This window comes from Lynx canadensis, chromosome F1 (assembly GCF_007474595.2).
Source record: "Lynx canadensis isolate LIC74 chromosome F1, mLynCan4.pri.v2, whole genome shotgun sequence".
Classification (NCBI taxonomy): domain Eukaryota; kingdom Metazoa; phylum Chordata; class Mammalia; order Carnivora; family Felidae; genus Lynx; species Lynx canadensis.
The window spans coordinates 36,007,523-36,033,360 of record NC_044319.2 but is presented as its reverse complement, the minus strand read 5'-3'; the positions used below and the strand labels follow the sequence as shown (position 1 = coordinate 36,033,360).

Here is a 25,838-nt window from a genome sequence, read left to right as displayed (position 1 = left end):
AGTTCAAATTATGTGGTAATTTCCATTGTGATTCCTTCTTTGAACCATAGGTTACTTGGAATTTATATTAGTTTCCACCATATGGAAAATTTTAAATTATTATTATTGTTGCTATTCACCGATAGTCTTGTTACATTTCTTTGAAATACGTTGATATTGCTTTATGGTATAATATCTGATCAACTTTTTTAACCTGATCAATTTTTTTTAACCTGATCAATTTTTATAAGTGCTCCATATGTATACTGTAGCTGTTAGATGCACTATTTCATGTGGGTCATTTATGTCAATTTTTAAAGAAATGGTATACTTCTGAGTAACTATCTTCTGATCTAATCAGCTACTGTAAGTTACTATGTGAATCTAGATTTGTCTTTCTCATTTCAGTTTTGTCAATTTTTAAAGTGCAGGTTTGTATTATTTTGTTAGAAGATTATATCCATCCTTTTAATCACTACAGCATTCAGTTATATTCTCTACATTTCTAAGATTTGACAGTCCATCAGACAGATTTACTTACCGCTCATTCAATTAAGCATGCAGGGAAGACTAGCAAATTCCATTAGAACAACTAAACTGTTTTGTGTATACAGACATTATTAATGGTGGAACGTTTTTGGAAGTTTTTAAGGTAAATTCTAAAGAACTCATCTGAATGTCACTCTGTTAACAGTAACAGCTTATGCATTCAACAGGATTTAGAAAACTGTTAAGAAAATAAACTCTTGGGTTTATATTTGCATTTTCTCTTTTTGTTGCCAGAAATTTCTCAACTTTTGAAGTATTCTAATATACAGATTTTTGCTCTATTGTTTCTCTTACATTTCACTTTTCTTTTTCCATTTCTTTGGATATATTCATTTTCTATCTTGTTTTAACCTTTCTTCTGTTTTAATAAAAGAATTCATATCTATACATTTCAATCTATATTCAGGGTACTAAGTACTAATATAATGATAACTTTCATCTCTAAATTACTAATCTGCTTGGGTATTTTTAATAATTTCTTGTTTTTTCATTTTCCTTTCAATTCTTTCATTTAAAAAGTATTTTTAATATATTTATTTTATTTTCTGTTTTTGGGGAATCCCATATCTTCAGGCTTCGTGCATCCAAAGCCTACAGATACTGTTTTTATAGTTCTTTTACTCTTTTATAGTTTACTCTTTATAGTTCTTTTACTCATTTTAGGTGACTGGTTTTTGTGGGATGAGTCACCCAGGTGATAGGAATCCTTATCCATAATTCATGTGTGTTTTTGCTAGGAATTTTCATTAAAAGTTTTAACTATTTTCAAATCACAAGACAATTTGAGTCGGTCGGTTTCCTCACAGTTTCTGTCTTTTCGTAGGAGAAACTCCCCTCCACTTCCCTCAGTTCTTCCACTGACAGCGGTGGCCCTTCTAGGTTCCAGCTATGCTTTGTGGTGAGGTGATAGGTAGAGTGGGGTCACCAATCTGGTTATCCCACTTAGCCTCAGCCTCTGTCCGCCTTATTTTCCTTGCGTCTGTAAAATCACATGATCTAGGACTTTGCTACTAAAAATGTGGCCCTCCGACCACAAATATCAGCATCACTCTGTTAGAAATGCAAAATCTTAGGTACTGGTTTCAAAAAGTTAAGTATTTTTCTATTTTGGCTTCGTTGCCTGCCCTAACAGTGTACACTTATATGTACATTTTTTCAATGCTTTCTGTGTTCATTAAGAAGTTGCATAATAATTTTAGGATCAACAGCGTTAGCTGTTTAAAGCAGAAAAAAAAAACCCCACGAAATCGCAACGTCTGTTCTTTAGTGTGTTTGCTAAGACTAGCTTCTCTCCGTTGCTGCGTGAGTGATCGCACACTATTAAAGCTATTAGCGAAGATTTGTGCTATGGTGCCTCTGCCAATTTCTACTAAACTCATCAGTGTCCCCCCCCCACACCCCCTACTCCCCAGCGAGGCTTCCCGCAAAGCTTCGACTGGTTCAATCACAGTAGGCCACCAAACCACCGCGAAAACCCGGAGTAACGGATTTGGGGCGTAGCTAGGGTCCTCCGGCGAGCAAGGAGCATTTACGGAGCCTGCGCAAAGACGGGAGCGCGCACATGCGCAGTGGTGGGTGCTGGGCCGCGCGCCGGTCGCTCCGGGAGGCTTGGAGGCTGCGCGCGCGGTTGACGTGTTCCGTGGCTGCGGAGGCGGCGAGGCTCTGGGAGGGGAAGGAGCGGAGGGAGGGAGGGTGAGGTGGGGGCTGAACCCGGAAGTGGGTAGGCGCTGGAGCGAGCGCGCCGAGAGTGGAGCTCAGCGGCTGGGAGCCAGCGGGGGAGCCCTGGGTTCCCGGTAATGGATCTGTGGGGATTTTGCCCAGGGAAACTGGGGTGGGAAGGGTAGCGGGTTCGCCGTCGGCGAGCGCAGTCCCCTCCTGGGCAGGGCCTGGGAAGGCTCTTCTGTTTCCTTTAGTCGTCCCTCTGGTTGACCCTACTCCTCCTGCTCTGCGCCCCTCCTGGGGCCGTCTCCTGCCGGGTGATTTTGGCCGCGGGACGCTGTCTGTCCCCGAGGAGGTGTGCCTTGCCCGCCCTGGGAAAAGGCATGTTAATGGAGAGACCTGGATTTCGCGGCCGCGACGGCCTTATTGTCACCAACCCAGCGTCCCTAAAACCATGAATGTAGCGCGCCTCAACCTGCACCCTCAGTGTTCTTGGAAGGATCGTTCCCTTTTCGCCCTCCTTGTCTCCACCCTGTTCGTGAATTTAGGCACGAAAGGTGTGCTCTGGCTTCCTTTAAAATTATTCTTTTGTTGGCTGTCTTTTATAACCCGGCCCTCCTTGTTCTCCACCCTAAAACCTTAGCCACGAATGAGTGGAAGCTGTGACTTTATCATAATTTAGTTCTGATTTGGAAACGATTAGTAGACGAATGCCTTGAATGATTTGGGATTGCTTTGCCATAGAGTTATTTTACGTGGTTCTTACTCTTTTGCAGACCATGAAACCCTCGGGCACGCCCCTCCAGAAGCTGTTAACCAAGACAATCTAGTTGTTTGTTTTTTTTTTTTTTTAATAAATCCCTTAAGACACTTATGAAGTTTCTTGTTCTGAAATTGTTGTACTGCAATGAAGAAAAGGAGAAAGGTTACTTCAAATCTTGACGAGAAGATCCACCTAGGCTACCATAAAGATTCTTCAGAAGGAGATGTTGCAGTGGAGTGTGACGAAGTAACCTACACTCATTCCACAGAAAGACCGACTCCTGAAGCTCTTCACTGTTACCAGGAACTTCCTCCCTCGCCAGATCAGAGAAAACTTCTGAGTTCTTTGCAGTATAACAAGAATTTGCTGAAGTATTTAAATGATGACAGGCAGAAGCAACCATCTTTCTGTGACTTACTTATCATAGTAGAAGGAAAAGAATTTAGTGCACATAAAGTTGTTGTTGCTGTTGGCAGTAGTTACTTTCATGCGTGTTTGAGCAAAAATCCAAGCACTGATGTTGTCACCCTGGATCACGTAACACACTCAGTTTTTCAGCATTTGCTTGAATTTCTTTACACATCAGAATTTTTTGTGTACAAATACGAAATACCTCTTGTTTTAGAGGCAGCAAAATTTCTGGACATTATAGATGCAGTTAAATTGCTAAATAATGAAAATGTTGCCACTTTTCAGTCTGAGCTGTCTGAAAAGTCCTCACCAGAAGAAACACTAAGTGAATTAACTGGAAGACTATCAAATAATCATCAGTGTAAATTCTGTAGTAGACATTTTTGTTACAAAAAGTCTTTAGAGAATCATTTGGCTAAAACCCATAGGTCCCTTTTATTAGGGAAAAAACATGGGTTAAAAATGCTGGAGAGAAGTTTTTCCACGAGAAGATCAAAAAGGAATCGGAAGTGTCCTGTTAAGTTTGATGACACCAGTGACGATGAACAAGAAAGTGGCGATGGGTCAGACAATTTGAATCCAGAACATTTTGATAAGGAAAAGTCAGATAGAAATGATTCTGAGGACCCTGGAAGTGAATATAATGCTGAAGAAGATGAGCTAGAGGAGGAAATGTCAGATGAATACTCTGACATTGAAGAACACAGTGAAAAAGATCAGAATGATGCAGAAGAGGAACCTGAGGCTGGTGATTCTGTAGGAAATATTCATGAGGGGTTAACTCCTGTAGTCATTCAGAACAGTAACAAAAAAATACTGCAGTGTCCTAAATGTGATAAGACATTTGACCGCATAGGTAAGAAAACTTTTTTCTGTCTCTAATTACTTACTTTTCTGGATATTTTAAAGCTGATAGTTAAAAATAAACTTTGAAGGTAACTTTTAAAAGGAATATTTAATGAAGATGGGTATTTGATAGGCATTATATATTTTATCCTGTTTTAAATTTCTTTCGATTCAGGAATTTAAGGTTTTGGGGGTTTTTGTGGGTTTTTTTGAAGGAATTTAAGTCTTTTTAGCCTTTATTTTCTCTTCCTCATGCCCCACTAAAAGGTGACAGATCATTAGTTCAAGTATTTGGTATGGAAAAACCACAGAGTATTAATAATTATGAATGTGGTGCTTTGATTTATATGTTAATTTCATAGCTAAGTGCTGTTTTCAAGTCATAGAAAATTGAATTAGATTATATTAGATTAAATTTAGTATTTGTATACTATTTCCCCTTGAACATGGCAATATCTGAATTAGAAATGTAGTCCCTTCTCAGTGTAGGCTTATAGTTAAGAATAAAACTGAACTGGATATAATTTAATTCTGTTGGGAGAGACTTTTGGAAATGTCTTGATTAGTAGTGGTCTTTGGTTATTACAATAACAAATCAACTTTTCCTTTATTAGAAAAGTATATGCAGGAAATGTGATCTCTAACCTTAAGTTAAAAATATGTCCGTGAACATTTAATTTCAAGAGGTCTAATATTTGGAGATATCGTACAGGAACTGTTCAAATGTGAACTTTTAAAGTGCAACAATTATTTCTATATAAATCATAGTTATGAAATTGTGAAATATATTCCACCACATACAATGATAAAAGGAACATTTAAGTTCAGTTTGACCTTGTAAAATTACTTCTACGGTTTAGTATATCCCCATGTATCTTGCAGTTTTGAGTACTTATGTTATTGGGTCAGGTGGAAATTGATTTTATGAGGTATTAGTAATCATTTGCTCTCAAAATATGGGACAGTACACACTGTGGCATAAGTGGTAACCTTTTTTGGCTTTTTATTATGCCATTGAAGCTCCAAATCGGAATATTTTTGACAATCCAGTTTAATAATTAGTTATTACTGTTTTTACTGTGTTTGAGGCTCTGTATAAAGGTGGATAAAATAACTTTTCTTGGGTAACTCTATTGGAAGAGCATAGGAATATAAGGAACTTGCTAAACTCAGCCTGGATAAATGTTCCCTTAGGGTTATAAACAAGTGCTATGAGGAGTATAGAGAAGAGAATAATTTTTGATTGGGACACCTAAGAACATGTTATCTTTTCAATGGATTCTACTTCTTGGACTTTGTATTCTTAGTGCATGCCTCCCTCTGTTCTGCCTTAATTTGACCTGATTTGACTTGAGATGAGTAAGCAGGGGTCAGTTCCCAAATGGCATTGTAGGCCCAATACTTACATCTCAAACACAGCACTGTGAGATTCTTTAAGGGAGAGGAGTTCTATGTTCAAGTAAGATTGAAAAAAACTATATTGTATAATTCATGGTCAGTATTAACTCTGTCAAATTCTCTGGTAAAGAAACTTGGTAATTTTATTTAGCCTGGCATTTCCTCAAATTTTATTGTAAGACACTTTTGTGGTACTTCTTGTAATTTCCAAAAAACAAACAAACAACAAGAAAAAAACCTACAGTTCTTTGCACACGGTTTGGGAAAACACTGCTCAGGATTAAGTTGCTGATGTACTAAGAGGAGGATGTTTTGCAGCTTTTTTTTTTACCAAGGGCAGCCTAGATAACTGTGAGAATCAATAGGTCACATTGTAGACTTACTTGTAGCCTACTTTTCTGAACGTATTGGACATTATACTCCTCTTTTATCCACGCTTCTCTTTTGCTTAAGCCTCCTTGGGGCTGCTTGCCTTTCCCCAAGATTAAGAGAGAGAGAAAGATTGGGATTGAAATTCTATCATACTAGTTAAAAAAGCAGGAATTATACGGATGTCAAACTGCCTGCACTTTTGAGTCCAGGTCTTGGGCAAGTTACTTAACCTGTCTGCATTCTTGTTTCCTCATAGTGGAGTGAGATGGTGCTAATATAATGCAAATAGTACCTTCTCGTGGAGATTATTATGAGGATTAAATGAGATAGTCTTGAATCATTCAGAATACTGTGTGAAATTTAGGTGTTCAAGGAATACTAGCTACTCTTATTGTTCATTAGTTTAATATAGTTATCGAGTATCTCTAATGTGCCTACTACTGCTAGACAGCTATGAAATGATGTACTCTGTGTTCTCAAGAAGGTTAAAGTAATGAATACATGCAAAAACACAGTCATACTGTAGTGAAGATAATCTCATCAGGAAAAATTCAGAAGACTAAAGGAAACAGGGAAGATTTCATAGAGCAGGTGGCATTTGAGCTGAGAACTAGAGAATAGGGAAGGATTTATAGGGCAGAAGGACCAACATATGTGAATACATTGAGGTATATTGTGTTCTGGAAATTGCTGAAGGGTGGGTGATCTCACGGTGGGTGAGGAGGCATATTGTAAATGACAAGAGATGAAGATTGGCACATAAGCAGAGGTTAAATTTTGCATGGTTTTTATGCTGTAACAGAAGAGTTTAGATTTTATCCAGTGAGTGACCAAAACTTGAAAAAACTTTGACAAAGGAAATGAGAGCCTGTTGAAGTTTTAGGAAGGTCTTGCTGGCTTCAGTACAGGGAATGAAATTTGAAAGGACCAGAAGTATATTGTGGGCTTGGACTAGGGAGATGAGTAGCGTTGAGAATGGGCTGTTGGATGAGGGTAGATCAGAGAGTTGCACTGAAAATAGATTAAGTGGACTGGGTGATGGATAGAATTCAATTGTGAATTAGGAGAAGATTTGTGTTTCTTAAATGTCCTCCCTCCATTCTCATGTCCACCAGAAATCCTGTTTATTCTTAAAAACAAAAACAAAAAGAAAAAAACAGTTCAAGGACTGTTGAAGCCTGGTGTCATCCACATTCCTATCATAAGATTTAAAGATGTCTGCCTCGATTTTTGGTTGTTATTTATTTCTCATGAGATTTTAAGCCTGAAATTTTTGTATCTTTTGGTTATTGCCCTTTCTTGATACCCAGGGTCGTTTCAAATAACAAGTTTTCAGTAAGCTCCTATTTAGCTGAACTAAATTGAAAGGTGAGTGTCTGACCTAACTTTGGACTTGGAAGAAGTCAGTTGGGCTTCTTTATAAGGTTCTGACTTTGCTGTCTTGGAGTGGGTTATGATAATTAATGAATAAGCTGTGGGACCTGCTGGAACCATTAGCTCCACAATATGTAGTCCACTAATTTGATTCCATTACTTTGGATCTTTTATCCTTTCTGATGCATTTAATAGTTGCTTGGAGTGGGACTTCTGATCCAGTTATATTTTTCCTTAGGCTACCAGCTGTCTTCCTCAGTCTATTCTCATGCAAATAAGAGTCCTTTGACCTTTCCCCCTTAAGGTTAAAGTGAGTGAAAAAACCTAGTGGGTGAAAAGGCAAAAATAGGGAAAAGATGACAGATGGGATGAGAGAGAAAATTTGGATAATTTATCTTTTTTATTGTTCCTAGTGGGAACTAAAATCTTTCCTTGGATTAAATTTACAATCTCTTCTAGAGGTAAAAAATGTTTTATAGCTTTTTAAAAAATGTGACTCTCTAGACCATCCTGACAGAGATTCCAATTTGTTCTTAATAGAGAAGAGTTATAACAGTGACACAGTACTTTAAGGTTAAATATCTTAGTTATGTATTCTTTAGAGTACACCATATGAATAAATTCAAAGAATAATAGAAGATTTAGCAATATCAGATATATAATGAGCTAATTTGGCGATGTTTCTCTTTGTAAAAACTGCTCACAAAACCTGACAAAGGTAATTTTGCATGACCTATATGGGGGAATAATAAATTCTTAAGCACAAGGTCAAGTTTTTCATGTGAAAATTTCTTTAGAAGTGTCTTTTCTTTCAGAAAAAATTCTGTGGATGAAATTTGTTAATGTTATGTGTTTTGGTAATCAAGAATGGTCGACATAGTAGATTATTCTCTGAAGGAATACAATGTTTTATTGAAAATTTATTTGAAATGCACACTTTGATTTATTGTTGAATTTTCCCCACCCCATAAAAAAAGAAGTGGATATAGATGACTATATTTATGCTGAGTGCCTCCCACACTGCTACCAGTTTTCTTAAATATGCAATTTAATATCTAATTAAAATTTTTCCCCACTGGCCCCTGGAGATCTACCTGACTCTCATGGGGTCAGTGTTTCCTCAGAAGTTATGTCTTTCCATTGTTCAGAAATGCAAATCATAGAGATAACTGGCCTTGCAATGCCAATATGCATAAAATTGAATTAATAACTTAACAAAAAAGTTTTTTCACTTCAGATATTCTTAATGTCATAATGAATCATTCAAATTTATATATTTTCATTGGTCTCCTTGGACTCATGAATTTATTTAAGTGAATTTTTTAAAATTTTGGCTCTTTTGGTTTAAATTTTTTTTTCTTGGTTAAATCTTAATTCTGGTCTGTAGAAAAATGGAAGCTTAATAGTTAAAGGTGCTTTTGATTTTTAAGTTAACTGTCATTTTGATGGTTTTAATATTCAACTACATGTAACTTAATCATTAAATTAATCGTTTAAAAATTACACAGTATACTCCTGATTTGTTTACATTTTTTCCATAAGTATGTGTGATTTATATAATTTTAAAAAGCAAGTTTAATAAAAATGAATTTCCTTCATAGTCAAGGAAAACTTTTTAATTCCATGCAATGACCTCAATCTTTTCAAAATTAAAATTGTGGGATTTTAGTACATATTGATAATGTTTGGATTCTGTACTTTTTATCTAATTGATGTGTAATAAAGGTTAAGGATCTAATCATGCATGCCATATTATGATAGAAAAAGAATAAGATCAACTCAGAAGACATTTTCCCAAAGATATTATAGCAGTAATGGTCTGATTATACCCTGCAAAAAACAATATAAATCTGTGTTTGGGATAGTTCAAGGTCAGAGATACATATATTATTATACAATATGCATATTTACACATGTGCTTATACATAAATTGAAGCAAAAAAAAATGCACAAAACTAGTATTAGTACACTCTGATATTTTCTACTCTATTCCTTTTTCTCCCCCCTGCTAGTCACGACTCAAGTAATTTATTTCATGAACACTAATGAACTTTAGTTTGTAAAACACTGACTTAAACCATAACATAGTTCAACTCTTGTTCTATAAAACCTACTTATCTGTAACATTTATCAAAAGTCATTTCAGATTTCACCTTGTGGCACACAAGAACATTTCCCCCAGTAAATTCCAGTATTAAATCTCATCCCTTGAACACAGCAGAAGTTTTCGTGGTAGAGTGTGTATATGCATGTGTAAATGGAGAGTACATCCTAGAGGTGGCAGACAGAGAACAGAGGTGATAGGCCATTTTAACAATGGCAAGGGGAAAAAGTCAAGTTCTTCCAGTGTTCTCAGAGAGCTGAAACCCCAGTTTGATCTGTTATAATGTATATTCATATGTCAGCTCTATCCGTATTTATATTTGAGGTATAACTACATGTCTGCACTGTGACTAGTAATCCATATAATAATAGTAATAAATGACGGATTTTTATTAGTGCTCACTATGTGCAGGAATGTTTTAAGCATTGTGTCTATATTAACTCATGTACTTCTCAGAGCCCTATGCAGTTTTAATAAACACAGGTACAGAGAAGTTAAATATTAGCCTAATTAAGATCACACAGCTAATTTAGCAGATGACCAAACACTAAATTTTCTAACTACGTATATGTAAAAAATGCATCAACCATTATCTATATGGTCTATATATAAATACCTAATGGATTTTTCATCATACTTTTGTTTTTCTTGGCCCATAATTGTCAGCCTTCCCCCTCAACCTTGAGGAAAATACTTTGGTTCCCTTTCCTGGGTATTTTTATGTAAGTGCAATGTAATTAATTTTTAGGTAATATACTATGTGTTTATTAAACTTAATCATACATAAATATATATAATTGGTGAACTCATTTATTTTATTAAGTAGAAAAATAATTATGATTGGGGTGCCTGGGTGGCTCAATCTGTTAAGTCCGCCTTCGGCTCAGGTCATGATCTTGCGGTTCATGAGTTTGAGCCCTGCATCCGGCTCTCTGCTGTCAGCATAGAGCCCACTTCAGCTCCTCTGTCCACCTGTCTCTCTCTGCCCCTCCTCTGCTCTCTCTCTCTCAAAAATAAATAAACTTAAAAAAAATAATAATTATGATTATCTTTTTTCCTCAGTGACATAGAATATTTTGGGTTGTTTCTAATTTCCGTGATCTACATAGAATATTTTTTAAGTATATGACTGAAATACCATACTTTTACCTTAGCTTTGGCCTGAAGAAAAATTTACACATTTATTTTGCAGGGCAAAGCAAAGCTAGCTTTTAACTGAAAACTGCTTCTCTTACCAATAGTATTTTTTCTTATTTTTATTGCTTTTTGCTCAAAAGAATCCTTGAAATTTCTATTTTAAGCTACTAGATGTGCACATTCACAACTTCTATTACAGAATAATAATAGCCAACGTTAATTGATAACTTAGACACCATTAGAAGTGCTTTAATGTGTATTCATTTATACCTATGACAGTCCTTTGAGGTAAATACTTTCATTCCATTTTTTTCAGCTGAGCAAGATTTGAGGCATAGAGACGTTATTTGTTCAAGGTCACATAGTCTGCTATTTAAAGAGCCAGCATTCATATCTAGGTACATGTATCCAGGATCTGTGCCCTTACCTGTGATGCTGTTCCATCTCTGGACTTTAGAAATTTCTGTTCTAAATAACGATGTGAAAAAATTTTAGTCTAAGTAGGAATATAAATAAAAATTAAGCCAAAAAATATCTTTGTATTTCATTTTTTATTGTAACTTTTTCTCCTGGAAAGTCTATGTTAAAATTTCTTGATTTTTTTTTTTTTCCCTCTTCGAGAAACCTATAACATTGTACAGAATTTAGGTGTGTATTCAGATAATACAAATCTCACATTAGTATGATTCCTGGTATCTGTGCATTGATACCAGTTTATTTTTTCCTTTTCCTGCTTTCCCTGATACTGCCCATATATGTTGGCTTCAGCACTTTAGCGTTACGCATGCATCGAAGTACAGGTGATTTACTTGTTTTCTCATATCTTAGGAGTTGGAGAGTATTATATGAATATGTTGTAGTGAAGTAGAGATTTTGTTGAGAATTCTAGATTTGTCATACCCTTTCCAGATTACCTTCTGTGGGAAGAGAGATAAAACTATCATATATTATAAGATATATAAGCATATTATTTTTCCTTTTTAATATGTTTTTAAAAGGACTATCAAATCTGAAAATTTCAGTTCATGGATATACATAGTAAAAGTAAAATATAAACACAAGTGTTAAATGAAGAATAGATCTTTGCTGAAGGTCAATTTTAAATTAAAAAAATATGTATATTTTAGGGCCGCCTGGGTGGCTTGGTTGGTTAAGGGTCCGACTCTTGGTTTTGACTCAGTTCATGATCTCACAGTTCACGAGATCGAGACCTGCACTGGGCTCTGCTCTGGCAGTGTGGAGTCTGCTTGGGATTCTCTCTCTCCCTCTCTCTGCCCCTCCCCTGCTCATGCTCACTCTCCCTCTCTTTCAAAATAAATAACATTTAAAATATATCTATATATTTTAAAGTTTTAAGTTCCGACAGTTTGCCTACAGAATGTTCAGCAAATTTACCCAAAGTCTTGTTTTTTAAAATGTGTAGACACGAGGGGCGCCTGAGTAGCTCAGTCGGTTGAGCATCCGACTTTGGCTCAGGTCATGATCTCATGTTCCAGCCCAGCGTCGGGCTCTGTGTTGACAATTCAGAGCCTGGAGCCTGCTTCGGATTCTGTCTCCCTCTCTCTGCCCCTCCCCTGCTCACGCTGTGTGTGTGTGTGTCTCTCTCTCAAAAATAAATAAGCATTAAAAAAATGTAAACATGAACAATTTTTTCTAATGACCCAAGTTTTCAAGGAAGGCAGTGAGGTCAAAGTAATAAGTCTTGAGGTTTATCAGAGATATATACCATATTTTAGGTATAAACTTGTGTGTAGGTATGTGTGTATTAAATGTTACTAGTCATGAGATTTTATTGCACTGTCAAATTTCAGTTACTTCGTACCAAATACAATGAATTTAATTTTAGTTTCTCTCTTTTTATAGGGAAATATGAGAGCCACACACGTGTTCACACAGGTGAGAAGCCCTTTGAGTGTGATATTTGTCACCAGCGCTATTCGACAAAGTCTAATCTAACTGTTCACAGAAAGAAGCACAGTAATGAAACAGAATTTCATAAGAAGGAGCACAAGTGCCCTTATTGTAATAAACTTCATGCAAGCAAGAAGACTTTAGCCAAGCATGTTAAGAGGCAAGTATTATCTTGCTTCCATAATATACTTTATTGTGCCTTCTAATTTAAATATGGAGTAAGCTAAAAACATTTATGGAGTGCTTGTCTCCAATTCTTTCGTTGCTTAGTATTTTGCAAACATTTTTGATTGCAAATATATTTGATTACAGATATATTAAGAGCAGCAAATGTTTATATTTTTTATTGATGCTATTGAGATGAAGTTTTTTAATGTTGAAACAAGAACTATAGAAGTTTAAGATAGCATTTTGGTCATCCTGTTTTTTATTTTGGGTTTTGGCAAGTATATTTTCAAAATCTATGTTTTTAGACCTAGGAAACTTATTCCTCATGCTCAACTTTGTCTTTAGTGTATAAAAATTTGTGAGAGAAAGCATGTTTAGTCAGTGTTCCATATTTAACTTTAAGAAAGGAAATTTACTGAAATTTGGACTAAAAAAAACAAGTGAATTACCTTGAAGATTATCTGTGAATAGCTAGGTTTCTGAATGTATTTAAAATATGATTACATTGTCTTTGACTATTTCTGCATAAATTTAGGCATATACATTCATTTATTAAATGTTAATGATACCTATATTCTTAAGGTATTTACATGTGTCTGTCTCTTAATGAAAGAAATCAGTGCCTGATTCTTACAGTCACTGTTGACAGATCATATGGAATACTGACTTAACTAGTGTAATCTTTTCCTAACAGTCTTTTTTTTTCCTTATAGATTTCATCCTGAAAATGCACAAGAATTTATCTCCATTAAGAAGACTAAGAGTGAAAGTTGGAAATGTGATGTAAGACCTTTTAATTTGTAGTAAAAAACCAAAATAAATATAATGTTACCTTTGGGGAAAGTAATTAGATGTTAAAAAAATATAAACTTAGCTTATCTCACTTTTAGAATCTTTCACAAAGTTATCTTAATATTTATAAAATAAACCCCATAAGGGTTAGTGTTTAGATGGTGGACCTGATGGAAATCTTAGTTTTTATTTCTTATTTAAAAAAAAATTTTTTTTTCTTATTTATTTTGAGAGAGTGATAGAGGGAGAGAGAGCAGGGGAGGGGCAGAGAGAGCAGGGGAAAGAGAATCCCAAGCAGGCTCTGCACTGTCAGCATGGAGCCCTGTGCAGGGCTCCAACTCATGAACTGTGAGATCATGACCTGAGCCAAAACCAAGAGTCAAACGGCTCAACCGACTGAGCCCCCCGGCAGCCCCAGTTTTTTAGTGTAACTACCATACCGTGTACTTATGTTGTGTATATAAACTGACATTATTATACTAACAGGAGTGTAAAGTGTTTAGAATTTTCCCTCCATTTCTAGTTATCTGTCTCAAAACTCAGGGGCCTTTAACAACTGTCTTATTATATCCCACCATTTTGTGGGTCAGTCATCTAAATTTGGAGAACAGCTTGCTAGGTAATTCGGTTCCACATGTTGTCATCTGAAGTCACTCAGTTGTTTTCAGCTGACACAGATGGTCTGGTGTGTTTTGGGGCCACTCATGGCTGGAACTTGATGTTGGCTGACAGCGAGGAGCTTAGCAAGGACAGTTGGCTGGGGACCTTGGTTCTTTTCCCCTTTGGTCTTTTCATGAGGCTACTTGATCTTTTTTCTAGCATGGCAGGTAAACTCTAAGAAGCCTAGGTAAAAATGATAGGAGTTTTTAAGGCCTAGGCCTCAGAAGTCACTGAGCATCACTTTTAACACATTCTGTTGGTCAAACAAGTCCCTACAGTCAGGTCAGATTTAAGGGGAAGGGAATTCGTTTCTGTTTTTCCAGTAGTAGCAAAGAATTTTTAGATACCTGTTGCACCACATTCACTAACATCTTTTTCATTATTTAGGTAAATATTGTTTAAAGGAGTCACAAGCTGTCATTTGTCTTCCTTATTTTCAGGCTTCAATGTATTTCTACAGCAAAATTTTCACTGTCTCTCTGATTTCAGCTTGTAGGAATTGAAGTTAGTTATTATTTGGGTCTACATAAGTTGGTTTCTTTTCCTTAATAAACTTCATTATACTCAGCTGTAAAATGGTGATAATAATTATATCTACCTCGTAGGATTATTGTGAGAATTAAGTAAAATAAACCATGAATTATTTAGCATGTGCCTGGTATATAGTACATGCTATATTATTATTGTTGTTGTTACTGTTGTCATTGTTAACAGCCCCCGCCTTTTTTAATAAAAGAAAATTGAGACTTTATTTTTCAGAGCGGTTTAAGTTTTACAATATAATTGAGAGGAAAGTATATTGATTTCCCATACCCCACTGCCCCCACAAATGCCTGCTCTCCCCCATTAACAGCATTCCCCTGAAGTGGTATATCTGTTACAGTGATGAACCTTCATTGACCTCCCCCTTTTTAAATCTTGTGTCTGCCAGATTTCTCTAAAAAGCTGTATCTCTTCCTTTTGACTACTTTAAGAGATAAATTCTAAAATTATTTTTCTGCAGTTTCTTGCTCCTATTCCTAATTAAGTATATGGCAACAATAATAAAACCTATTTATGATATATAAGTGATTTAAAAATATAAATTTAATGGATTTTAGAAATCTTGGCTAGAATTAAGGTATTAACGTTACTGTGTAATCCTAGAAATTAGCCTATTAGAAATGTAAGGAGTGGAAATTCATCAACCTTTAGTATGAATTTAAAATAATTCCTTACTATAATTCCTCCAAGGCTTTTTTCTGCATGATTAAAATTTGATTCTATTTTGGGTAACTTTTCTGTTGGGAGAAATTTTCCTTTAACTGCTTGAATTCATGAGTTTATTTCTCATCATGAGCTTTGTATTTTATTTTTAATTCAGGTTTCCTTATGTTTTGCATACATTTCTCTTAGATTTGTAAGAAATCTTTTACTCGAAGACCACACTTGGAGGAACATATGATTCTGCATTCTCAAGATAAACCTTTTAAGTGTACCTATTGCGAAGAACATTTCAAATCACGATTTGCACGGTTAAAGCATCAAGAAAAGTTCCATCTGGGTAAGCAAATTACTTTTTCTAAAAGCAGTCATAGTAATTATTGATTATCACATCATGCTAGAGGAGCCTGCTGCTGTTGAACCACTTAGGGGAAGGAAGTCAGATAAATTGGGAGGAATACTGGATTTGCTGCTGTTCCTAGAGATGAGTAAATATGTTTATGTTTTGTTTTGGTGGCAGATGTGTCTGTAGTCATAAACAGCATTTATTCATAGTTAATTGGTAGATAGATCTGTGAGTGCTTGAATAAGGCATTTTTGTTGGAAAAAACTTTTTTTAAGGGAATAAAATTAACTTAAGTATATGTGGAATTTAGCATTGTATTTGACAAATCCTCTGTCTAATGCTTACGGCCAAGGTGGAAACCTGTGTGCCAGATGGTAGTACAGTTAGGTACATTTATGACAGTCAATACTGCTAGGGAATTGTCGTCATCCATAGTAGAGGCTGTTTGCTGCGCAGCATTGGTGGTGTAGTGGTGAGTATGGCTGCCTTCCAAATTATAGGCGTGTGTAGCTAATACACCAGAAAATAAAGATTAAAAAAAAAAATCTTTGTGCTATACAAAAGGTTAAAATAAATGAAGTTAAAAGTAATTGAGAGTAAATACAAAGTCATAAACATGGGAATAATCTGACCTTTGGTCATTGGGGATTACAGAACTATAAAATGGTATAGAATCCAAACTCCTTTATTTATAGATGGGCTTAAAAGCAGAAGCTTTTTAGGCACAGTCTGAACAGTAATGTCATATGACTGACAAAAACTACTGTAGTTTTAAACTGTGTTAATAAAAATCTATTGGTCAGAATCAGGGAGGTAATTATCTCACTGATTTTAAATTCATCTGGAATACTGAATTCATTTCTGGATACTGCATTCAAGATAGATATTGACAAGTACATTCTCAAGAGGTGGGTAATTATGGTGACATAAGGTCTTAAAATTATGTCATGTGAAACACTTTTGAAGGACCTTGAAATTTTGTTTGGGAAAGGTAGAGCACCTATCTTCGAAAACTTTTGAGACTTTATTGTTCAGTAAGGAACACTTAAATCTTTATAATTGTATATAAGACTAGTGTATGCTGGAAGATTATTTTTTAGCTTAGTCCTTTTTTGAATTGTCCTTAGTAAGTTGGTCTATCATAGGATTTCATCTTGGCATTTCTAAGATACCATCATATGAAGCAAGTTTTATAATTATCAGAAATATAGTTGGAGACACGTTCATGATTGCATGTTGCATGTGAGAAGTTTCTTTATACATTAGTTCCAGGAGAAAGAGTTTCTCTTGGGGAATTGGTGGGCTTCTTCCTTTTTGAGGTGAAAATCATAGGCAATCCCTTTTTGTCCCATGTTATAGAAACATCATAGCAAAATATAATAATTTTTATAGTGAACATATTTGTTTCCACTTCCTTTTTCTGTTCCTGATTTTCTATTTCAGCTTTTGTTAAGTATATCATTTAGTAAATAAATAGGCATTCTAAGAACATTGAGTGGAAATCCTAAGGTATAGATTTAGTTTCAATTTAGAAATCTTTTAAAGTATTGGAACTTATACATTGAAGTAAGTTGTCTTGCACAATAGTTATTTTCCTATCAGTAAAAGTATACAAGCAGATTCTTGAACTGATAATAGAGTTGTTAAAGAAAGCATTCTTGAAAAGATGGTTGAATTAGAACCATGTGTGCATATGTTTTATATATGTACATGTATATATTGCATATGTAAATATATATGACATATGTATGTTTTGTATACACACACACACAAATTCTTTTGCATCCCATCTCTGTTTCTGTTTACTTGAATCACTGTATGTTAGGTTAGTGGTTCAGGTCTGAGGTGTGGCCCAAGAATTTGTATTTCTAACGAGTTCCTAGGTGATGCTGATGCTGATGGTCCAGATACCACACACATGAGTATTACTGCTTTAGGCTATTCTGGGTCATATTCACACCGCCTACATTAGGATTATATATTCTGTAAATCAGAGGGAGTGATATCTAAGAAATACAATCTGAACAGTTAGGGCAGAAGAATTTTTTTAATGTGTATTTATTTATTTTCGAGAGAAGATGGAAGCAGGAGAGGGACAGAGAGACAGGGAGGTAGAGAATCCCAAGCAGGCTCTGCCCTGCCAGCACAGAGCACGACATGGAGCTCAGTCTCACGAACTGCCAGATCATGACCTGAGCCGAAATAAAGAGTCAGAAGCTTAACCGAGTGAGCCACCCAGGTGCCCCAGGGTAGAAGAATTTTTAATGTATCTCCATGTGTAAGTGTAAAAGTTACAGTGGGCTTTAAAGTCAAATCTTCTAATTTTATCCTATGTAGAGAGTTGGAATGAAAATCTGCTTTACTAACTTCCCAGCATAGCTTCATAAATAGAAGTTCAAGTAAGTTTAACTGTATGCAAAACTGGATATCTAATAGAGGGGAAAGAATGTAGGTATTTCATTTGAAAAACTCTGATAAGTAACTGAGCATGAAAGAGAAAGCTGCTTTCTTTCTTCCCCCAACTGGAGCCTTCAGTAGCACATAAAGTTATTTCACTCTCTGCCTAACTTACTCTTGCTGTAATCTGCTCATCTTAGCACTTTATTTACTTCATTTCTTTATCTTTGTGTTTATGCTGAATCTTTTTATCCCACCTTCTTGGAGCCTTTTTTGGTGAAGAGGGATGTAAGAGGAGGCGGAGATTTTCCATAGCACTGCTTTGCTTAACCCAGTGCTAAATATGAATTAAGAATCAATAAATACTTGTTGAATGAGTTAATAAATGAATGAAAGACTCAGATCTCATGGAAGATGAAACAAAAATATGTTGAAGATACTTAATACATTTTGAGGTCATCTCTCAAAAACGTGTTGAAATTCCCCCCAAAACTACTGTGGCTACTGAACTGTTTTGCTTATAGATGTTTCTGAATTCCAGTGTCCAAATGCCATTTTCTTTCCATTGTTCTGCCATGATTAATTTCTCATTAGAGTTCACAATAGAGTCCACAGTATTTTCAGTCTAGGCAACGTCGTTAAAAATGTGTGGTTTTGAGGAACGACAATATATTTCCAGATTATGAACTCTTTGAAGTCCTTTGTTTATTCTACCAGAGTTTCTCAGTACCCCTTCTCCCCAGAAATCTGGTGTATAACATTTTTTACTTTATTCTAGTCTGATTTCAAACTAGGAATTGGCCATTTCAATTTATTAACCCATTACATTATTCAACATTTATTATATTAGATGCCACACCCTAAACTCAGCTCTAACCATATAGAGGTGATTGTAAGTTGCCTTCTAGGAATGAACAGTCCAGAAGAGAAGAGAAAACTATAAATAAATAACTTTATTGTATTATTTATGTACTTACAATGGTAGGTATACATAATTGTGTATGTACTTACAGTGGTAGGTATACATTGACAACATGCCCATTAAATTTAACTTAGTATCGATTCTTTAAACTTTAAATGTACACTTTCTTTCCTCTGTAGGTCCTTTTCCATGTGATATATGCGGTCGCCAGTTTAATGACACTGGAAATTTGAAACGCCATATAGAATGTACCCATGGTGGAAAGAGAAAATGGACTTGCTTTATCTGTGGAAAATCAGTACGAGAAAGGTGAGGAATTATCTACACACCCAGAAAAATCCTGGTACTGTTATATACAAATAATTAACAAATATAGTTTAGAAGGATTAGGGTAATGCCAGATGTGAGATACTTGAATTATGCTTTAATTTGAAATTTAAGGATATGCGAAGAAATTATATAAAATGTTATAGAAGATGATATGAAATCAGGATTTTCAGGTTTAGATAGTGAATTTAACACAGGTAACATTTCTTTCTGGAACTCTAATAAAACTACATTAAAAGTTATTGATTGACTGATTTAAAAGATAGTAAGCTACAGAGACAGGGAGAACAGAAAGATGACAAGAACAACACAGATTTGGAAACTGGAAAGCAGATGAATCAGTGGTAACTGACTTAGCAGGTCTAAGAAACACAAATCCCAAGGTGGTGATGGAGAAATTGAGAACATAGTTTACATCAGAGAATCCACAGAAGGAATAGGAGTAGGCAGTATCAGATGCCTCTGGAACTAGAGTGAAGGGGAGGCAGAACAAGGAGCACTGGAGTAAAAACTTCTTTAGAAGTTCTATTCTTTGGATTTTCTTCTTCTTTTTTTTTTTTTAATTTTTTTTTAACGTTTATTTATTTTTGAGACAGAGAGAGACAGAGCATGAACGGGGGAGGGTCAGAGAGAGGGAGACACAGAATCTGAAACAGGCTCCAGGCTCTGAGCTGTCAGCACAGAGCCCGACGCGGGGCTCGAACTCACGGACTGCGAGATCATGACCTGAGCTGAAGTCGGCCGCTTAACCGACTGAGCCACCCAGGCGCCCCTCTTTGGATTTTCTTCTGACACCCACACAGGTCATTGCTGGTGGGCACCGACCCCTCTCCCAATTCAGCAGATATCTGTACTGGACTATACCATGTTGTCATATGATGAATGCTTTCTGAATTCTGGAAGCAGTGAGCCCCAGGCCTTATCCCTACTGACCTCTTGAGTTTTAGATTTTATTCCCCCAGCAGTAGTTAGAAAACAATTCTCTGAAAATCTGAACAACGAAAGTGCAAATATATTCCCTAACAAATAGTACACCTAGATCACCTACTCTGAAGTCATCAGGGCCCCCTCATGCTCTTTGACCATCCCATCTACTTTTTAGTCTATCACACTTAATCATGGACAGATAGAAGAATTAAAAAACAGAGAAAGAAAACCTTTAATGTGAAAGCTAGACTCCAACACAATCAGGAAGGGGAAAAAAAAACTTGAAGGAAACAGATTATCCAGAAAGATGAAAACTTCCAAAAAAAAGAAGATAAACAACTGTTATGGATATTCCATTGAAGATAAAGTTGAAGGTAAAGAATCCATTACACAAGAACAGGATGCTATATAAAAGAGTCACATAACAAATCACATTCAAAGTATGATAGACAAAGTAAACAGCCTAATGGAAGGATTGAAGAATGAAGTTGAGGGAATCTCCCAAAAGGTAGAGCAAAAAGATACAGAAATGTAAAATAAGGATTAGAGCATTAGGGAACCAGTCAAGAGGTCTAGAAAGAAAGAACGAATAGCGAAAATAGCAAGGGAAAAAAAATCATCACTGAATAATTCAAAATAATTTCCCAGAACTGAAGCACATGAGTTGCCAGACTGAAATTACTCATCAAATGCTTAGGACATTAGATGAAAATAAACCTACTCCAAGATATATTGCTGTGATATTTCAGAACACTGGGGATGAAGAGAAGCTTCTATATGCTTCTAATTTTCAGGGAAAAAAAGTTACATATGCTGAATTACGAATTAGAAGTACTTGGACATCTCTCTGAACGGCAACACTAGAAATAAGATGATGCAGTTGTACTTTCAAAATTCTGAAAGAAAAGTATTTCCAGCTTAGAATTCAGTTCTTAGTTAAACTAACAATCAGACCTAAGGATCATAAAGACATTTTTCATGGTACCGAAAAGGTAGTCTTTGATGTACTCTTTCTCATGAAGCAACTAAAAGGCATGCTTCACCAGAATGAGAAGGTAAACTGGTGAAGAGGAAGATGAGGGCTACGGGAAATAGGAATTCTAATACTGGGGGGAGGCAACAGGAATTCATAGGAGGATGGTGAATGAGGTTTCCAAGTTGTCAGTTGTGCAACATGTGTGTGCAATGGGTAGTTAGCCCACACTAGTAGTAGTAGTGACCCATGACACGTTGGGGCTTGTCATTGCTGAGATCCCTGCTAGCATGTTTCCTCTTTTAAGAACTGGGAGTCAGAATGCTAGAGCAGGTCCGACCCAAAATATTTTTCTTTTAATTTAATGTGGTAAGAACTTTTAATATGAGATCTACCCTCTTAATAAGTGTTTAAGTGCATGATACAGTATTGTTAACTGTAGGCACGATGTTGTGCAGCAGACCTCTAGAATTTACTCATCTTGCATAACTGAAACTTCATACCTATTGAGTAGCAACTCCCCATTTCCTTCTCCCTGATCCTGATTCAAATTCTTATCTATGCTCTGCCACTGTATGGCACGTGTATGCCAGTGAAGTTCCTATGATTATATTTATGCCTTGCTGCTTGATTTGACTGAGGATATTTGTTTGATTTCACAGAAATGTTTTTTGACCTGTCCATGGGAATTAGAGATAGTTCATAGTAAGTTTGGAAGCAAAGTATATACAATAGCCTATTTACTTTGACTGTATGTATTTCTGTCAGACTTCTCGTACTTGATCCACTCTAGATTGTCAGATGCTCTGATTGTGGTGACCTTATGTTTTCCGGTATTTATTCATGACTTTCCCCACTGACATGCTGGAAAGGGCTTTTGCTAGTGCTCAAGCAAGCTACAGCCAGACTTTGATACAGAGACCCTATTCATTTTATCTTGTGGGCCCTTTAACTAATAGTGGTAATGTTACTAGATTTGTACTTGCTACTCAGTTTTTCAAAAATATACAGTATATTGTTTAGTGATATATACTACTAGGTAGTAAAACAAAGAAGAGGGGGAATGGTTGACATACGTGGTTATCCCTGAGAGAACAGAGTAACGTGGAGGCATTCTAAGGTATAGCAATATTCTATGTCTTACTCTGCATGTAAATGTAATAATACTGTTCTTTAAACACTATTCATATTTTATATCCTTCAGCATATAAAAGTTCCATAATTTAAAAACATTAGAAATGCCACTTTCTTAAAATAACAAACTGATATCATGGTAAAATACGAAAATCAGTATGCTATATTTATATGAAAACTTATATTTATAGACTGGTAAATTATACTTTATTTTATGCCTTATAAATTATTTTTATCTTAAAGGTCTTTCTATAAAAACAAAAAGCAGACAAACCAAAAACTAAAACAACCTTCCATCTTTTTACTTTTAATTACTTAATACATAGGGGTGCGAGGATAGTTTTAGGAATGTTTTCCCCAAAGCTGTGTACACCTGCAAGCGCCGTGGTCAAGTGTTGCTGGGCCTTGTAGAAGAGCACCATCTACTGGCATAGATGAGGCATTAACAAATGAGCCAGGTCAAGTTATCCTTGCAAAATAAGCTACATTAGGCTTTGTTTTTATGACTAAACTAATATTGTCTGCTCAGGGAATTTTCAAGGCTGGTCTCTGTTTTTTATTTTAACAAACCCATATCGTGTCAGTAGGGCTGGAGGCTTTAGAAATGGCAATAATTGTATTCTTTATATTATTTCCCTTCTTCACATTGGCATCTAGAAGTCACAAACACCTGTAAAGATTTCCTTGGCTTAAAACATTCTTTTAATAGATACTGAGCACAATTTGAAAGGAATAGTACTGATAAACTGGATTCCTTCTATATTATTAAATTCTCTCCACTAAAATTCACATCAGTTTTACTTAATTTAGTAGTGACAGTAGAGCATTTTCCATTCTACTTCTTGAAAGTTGCTTAAGCTATATAGTTAAATCTTTGAGCAAACCAATGGCAAAGGAAGGCAAAGTTAATTTCTTTTTTAAAGAAGAGAAACAAAACAAGCATGATTATGTGTTCGTGAGACTAATTCAATAAAAAGCAAAAATACTGTTGGAGAAAGGGAGAATTGCCATAATATCTTTAGCTTGAACACCTTTCTAGTAAGCTTTCTAGAAATCTATGTTTAATATAAATATTGGTATTAAAAAAACTTAAGATAAATGTGTATTTTTAAAATACAGGACTACTTTGAAAGAACATTTGAGAATCCATAGTGGAGAAAAACCTCATCTTTGTAGTATTTGTGGACAAAGTTTTCGTCATGGAAGTTCATACAGGTAAGTCAAGCCATTTTTTTCTCTGTATTAAGTAAGATAAATTATGTCTCTTTTAATTCTCTATTTTCTTATCATTGCATTAGTTCATTGGTGAATTAAAACATTTTCTAGTACTCGTGGTAAACAAAATTATGCAAAAAACTGTACTTACAAACTTTTCCCTCTACATTACAGCTTTTAATATTGTTTTCATTCTGTAGTGCAAAATATTAAATAATTTCTTCATCACCAAGTTTGCTAGATGCTTTACTGTCTGAGTCGCTGTCATTTAAATGTTTATTTCATTACTTAATCTTTGAATTAAATTCATTAAAGCTCTGATGTTCTAATCTCAATGCATTTTGTCACTCTTGGCTATCAAAGAAATGGTGTGAAATATGGCAAAATTGAAAACTGTAGGATTATCAGTTTTGGAAAGTCTTTTGTGTATTATTTGTAACCTGTGTAATTGTTTTTATAGCTGAATTCCTGACCACATTTGCAGTTTGTGAAAAGTTGGCTTTTTCCTGAATAAATAATAGGTGACTACCTACTGTGAGATATATGTACATTTTAAATTTTTATTAATGCTCCTAAGATTTTTAATCATAAGGCTTTAATTTTTATACTTCCATTTATTATTTACCTCTTTTTCATTTTAAACAGAATGTGCCCCCTTTAGATGTAGTTCAGTCAATTTCGCTGGTTATAGTTATGGAATAAACACCTGTTTTGGCAACTTGAGAGCTTGTTTGGAGGTTCTAGAAGGGGAGCGCAGCTACTTGTATACCCTTGACCGAAGAACGGTCCTCCTCTATCGGGGAAGGTCGTCCTCTTCAACCGATCGTGCAGCTTCGGGAGAGACGCACATGGAGCGGTGAGGGAGGAAGGGGACACCCGCCTAGCCAGGCAGATCAGCCAAATCAACCCTGGCGATCAATGGGGTGACAGATGTCGCAGCCAGATCGCCCTCACTTCGTGTTTCGGCAACTTGAATGGGAAAGCTATTCATTTCACTAGGGTATATATAGATGGAGGATTATGGGGATATGAATAATTCAAGTTAAATGAATTTGAATAGTTTAAACCTTTATAATCTGTCTTTGGGTGACTATAAAACGAACCGGACTTTGGTTAGTGTGAAGAAAAGTAGCAAATGTAACTGTCAGCAAGTTGATTACTTATAAAATTTACTTAATTCTCTTACATCAATTTAGAAGTGGTATCCATCGTCCAGGATAGGATTCTTAATTATTTGCTGTATCATATGTTTAAGTCACTTACCTTATTTGTCTAATTCCTTCTGACTCATGCCTACTTTTGCTATCTCTGAAACTCCACCAGCAGACAGATAACAACCCTAGATATTTAGTACATTCTAAAAAGTCAGGAAGGAATGCCATCCAGACATAGTGTATATGCACACGTTGAAGTGCTTTTGTGAAAGAGGTGAGTAGCAACCCTGGAGTAAGGTAGTGAAAAGAGTGGGAAAGATGGAACGTCGTAGATGTAGAGCACATAATGTATGAGGGTGGCTGAGTAAACAGCCCAATTTCCCTTACTTAATCAGGATTTTCCCTTTGGTGGCACCAGTTTTTATGCTCTTCAATTTTTTTCTTTATAGACTTCATTTACGAGTACATCATGATGATAAACGATATGAGTGTGACGAATGTGGGAAAACATTTATTCGTCATGACCACCTTACAAAGCACAAAAAAATACATTCGGGTAAGGTGTATTTTGTAATGATGGTTACAAAATCCTTTAAAAAAGCACCTGAATAGAACATACTACATCACGTTTATGTTGGCTATAATTTTAATAGTTTTAGTAATATATATGCTGGTCACCCCATCAATAATGCTGGTTCTGAAAACTTTCTTTTAAAACATCTGAAAGGGACATAACTTTATGACATGTTTTTGTTCACTGCAATTTTAATAATCCGGTTGCCTTTTATGCCTACAGACTATATTTTGAAATTTGTTTTAATCAAGTTCTCAAAATTTGCACTATGCATATTATGTGGATATGTGCAATAATTGGTATTGGCATTTCTATAAAGAGAGATGCCAAGATAACATTTTTCATTTTTATTGGATTTGAAAGAAGTTAGCAAAACAGATGTTTGAAGAGAAATTATTATAATTAGGTGTTAACATTAATGTAATAGTGAATTTTTGAAACCCTGTTTTTGGAAAAGAGTACCTTAATAGTCCTGATCAATTTCAGATCTTTATACTGTATTTATAATTTTTATATTCTGGGGCTTTCTTTCATATTTTCTTC

At 35.5% G+C, this 25,838-nt stretch overlaps 1 protein-coding gene across 2 annotated transcripts in view; it reads left to right on the top strand.

Moving 5' to 3' along the window:
* Window positions 1-2,239: 2,239 nt before the first annotated feature.
* The window catches only part of ZBTB41 (zinc finger and BTB domain containing 41), a 49,780-nt gene continuing 26,181 nt past the window's right edge, over window positions 2,240-25,838 (top strand). The window contains exons 1-8 of one of the 2 annotated variants that reach the window (XM_030302364.1): window positions 2,240-2,321; window positions 2,964-4,217; window positions 12,456-12,663; window positions 13,385-13,454; window positions 15,519-15,666; window positions 19,171-19,300; window positions 23,472-23,567; window positions 25,171-25,277. In XM_030302364.1, coding sequence (XP_030158224.1) covers window positions 3,095-4,217; window positions 12,456-12,663; window positions 13,385-13,454; window positions 15,519-15,666; window positions 19,171-19,300; window positions 23,472-23,567; window positions 25,171-25,277 — 1,882 coding nt within the window. In that variant the 5' untranslated portion in view covers window positions 2,240-2,321; window positions 2,964-3,094. Of the gene's footprint in view, window positions 2,322-2,482; window positions 2,745-2,963; window positions 4,218-12,455; window positions 12,664-13,384; window positions 13,455-15,518; window positions 15,667-19,170; window positions 19,301-23,471; window positions 23,568-25,170; window positions 25,278-25,838 lie in introns of those variants that run through there. The other variant, XM_030302365.1, reaches the window with a different exon arrangement.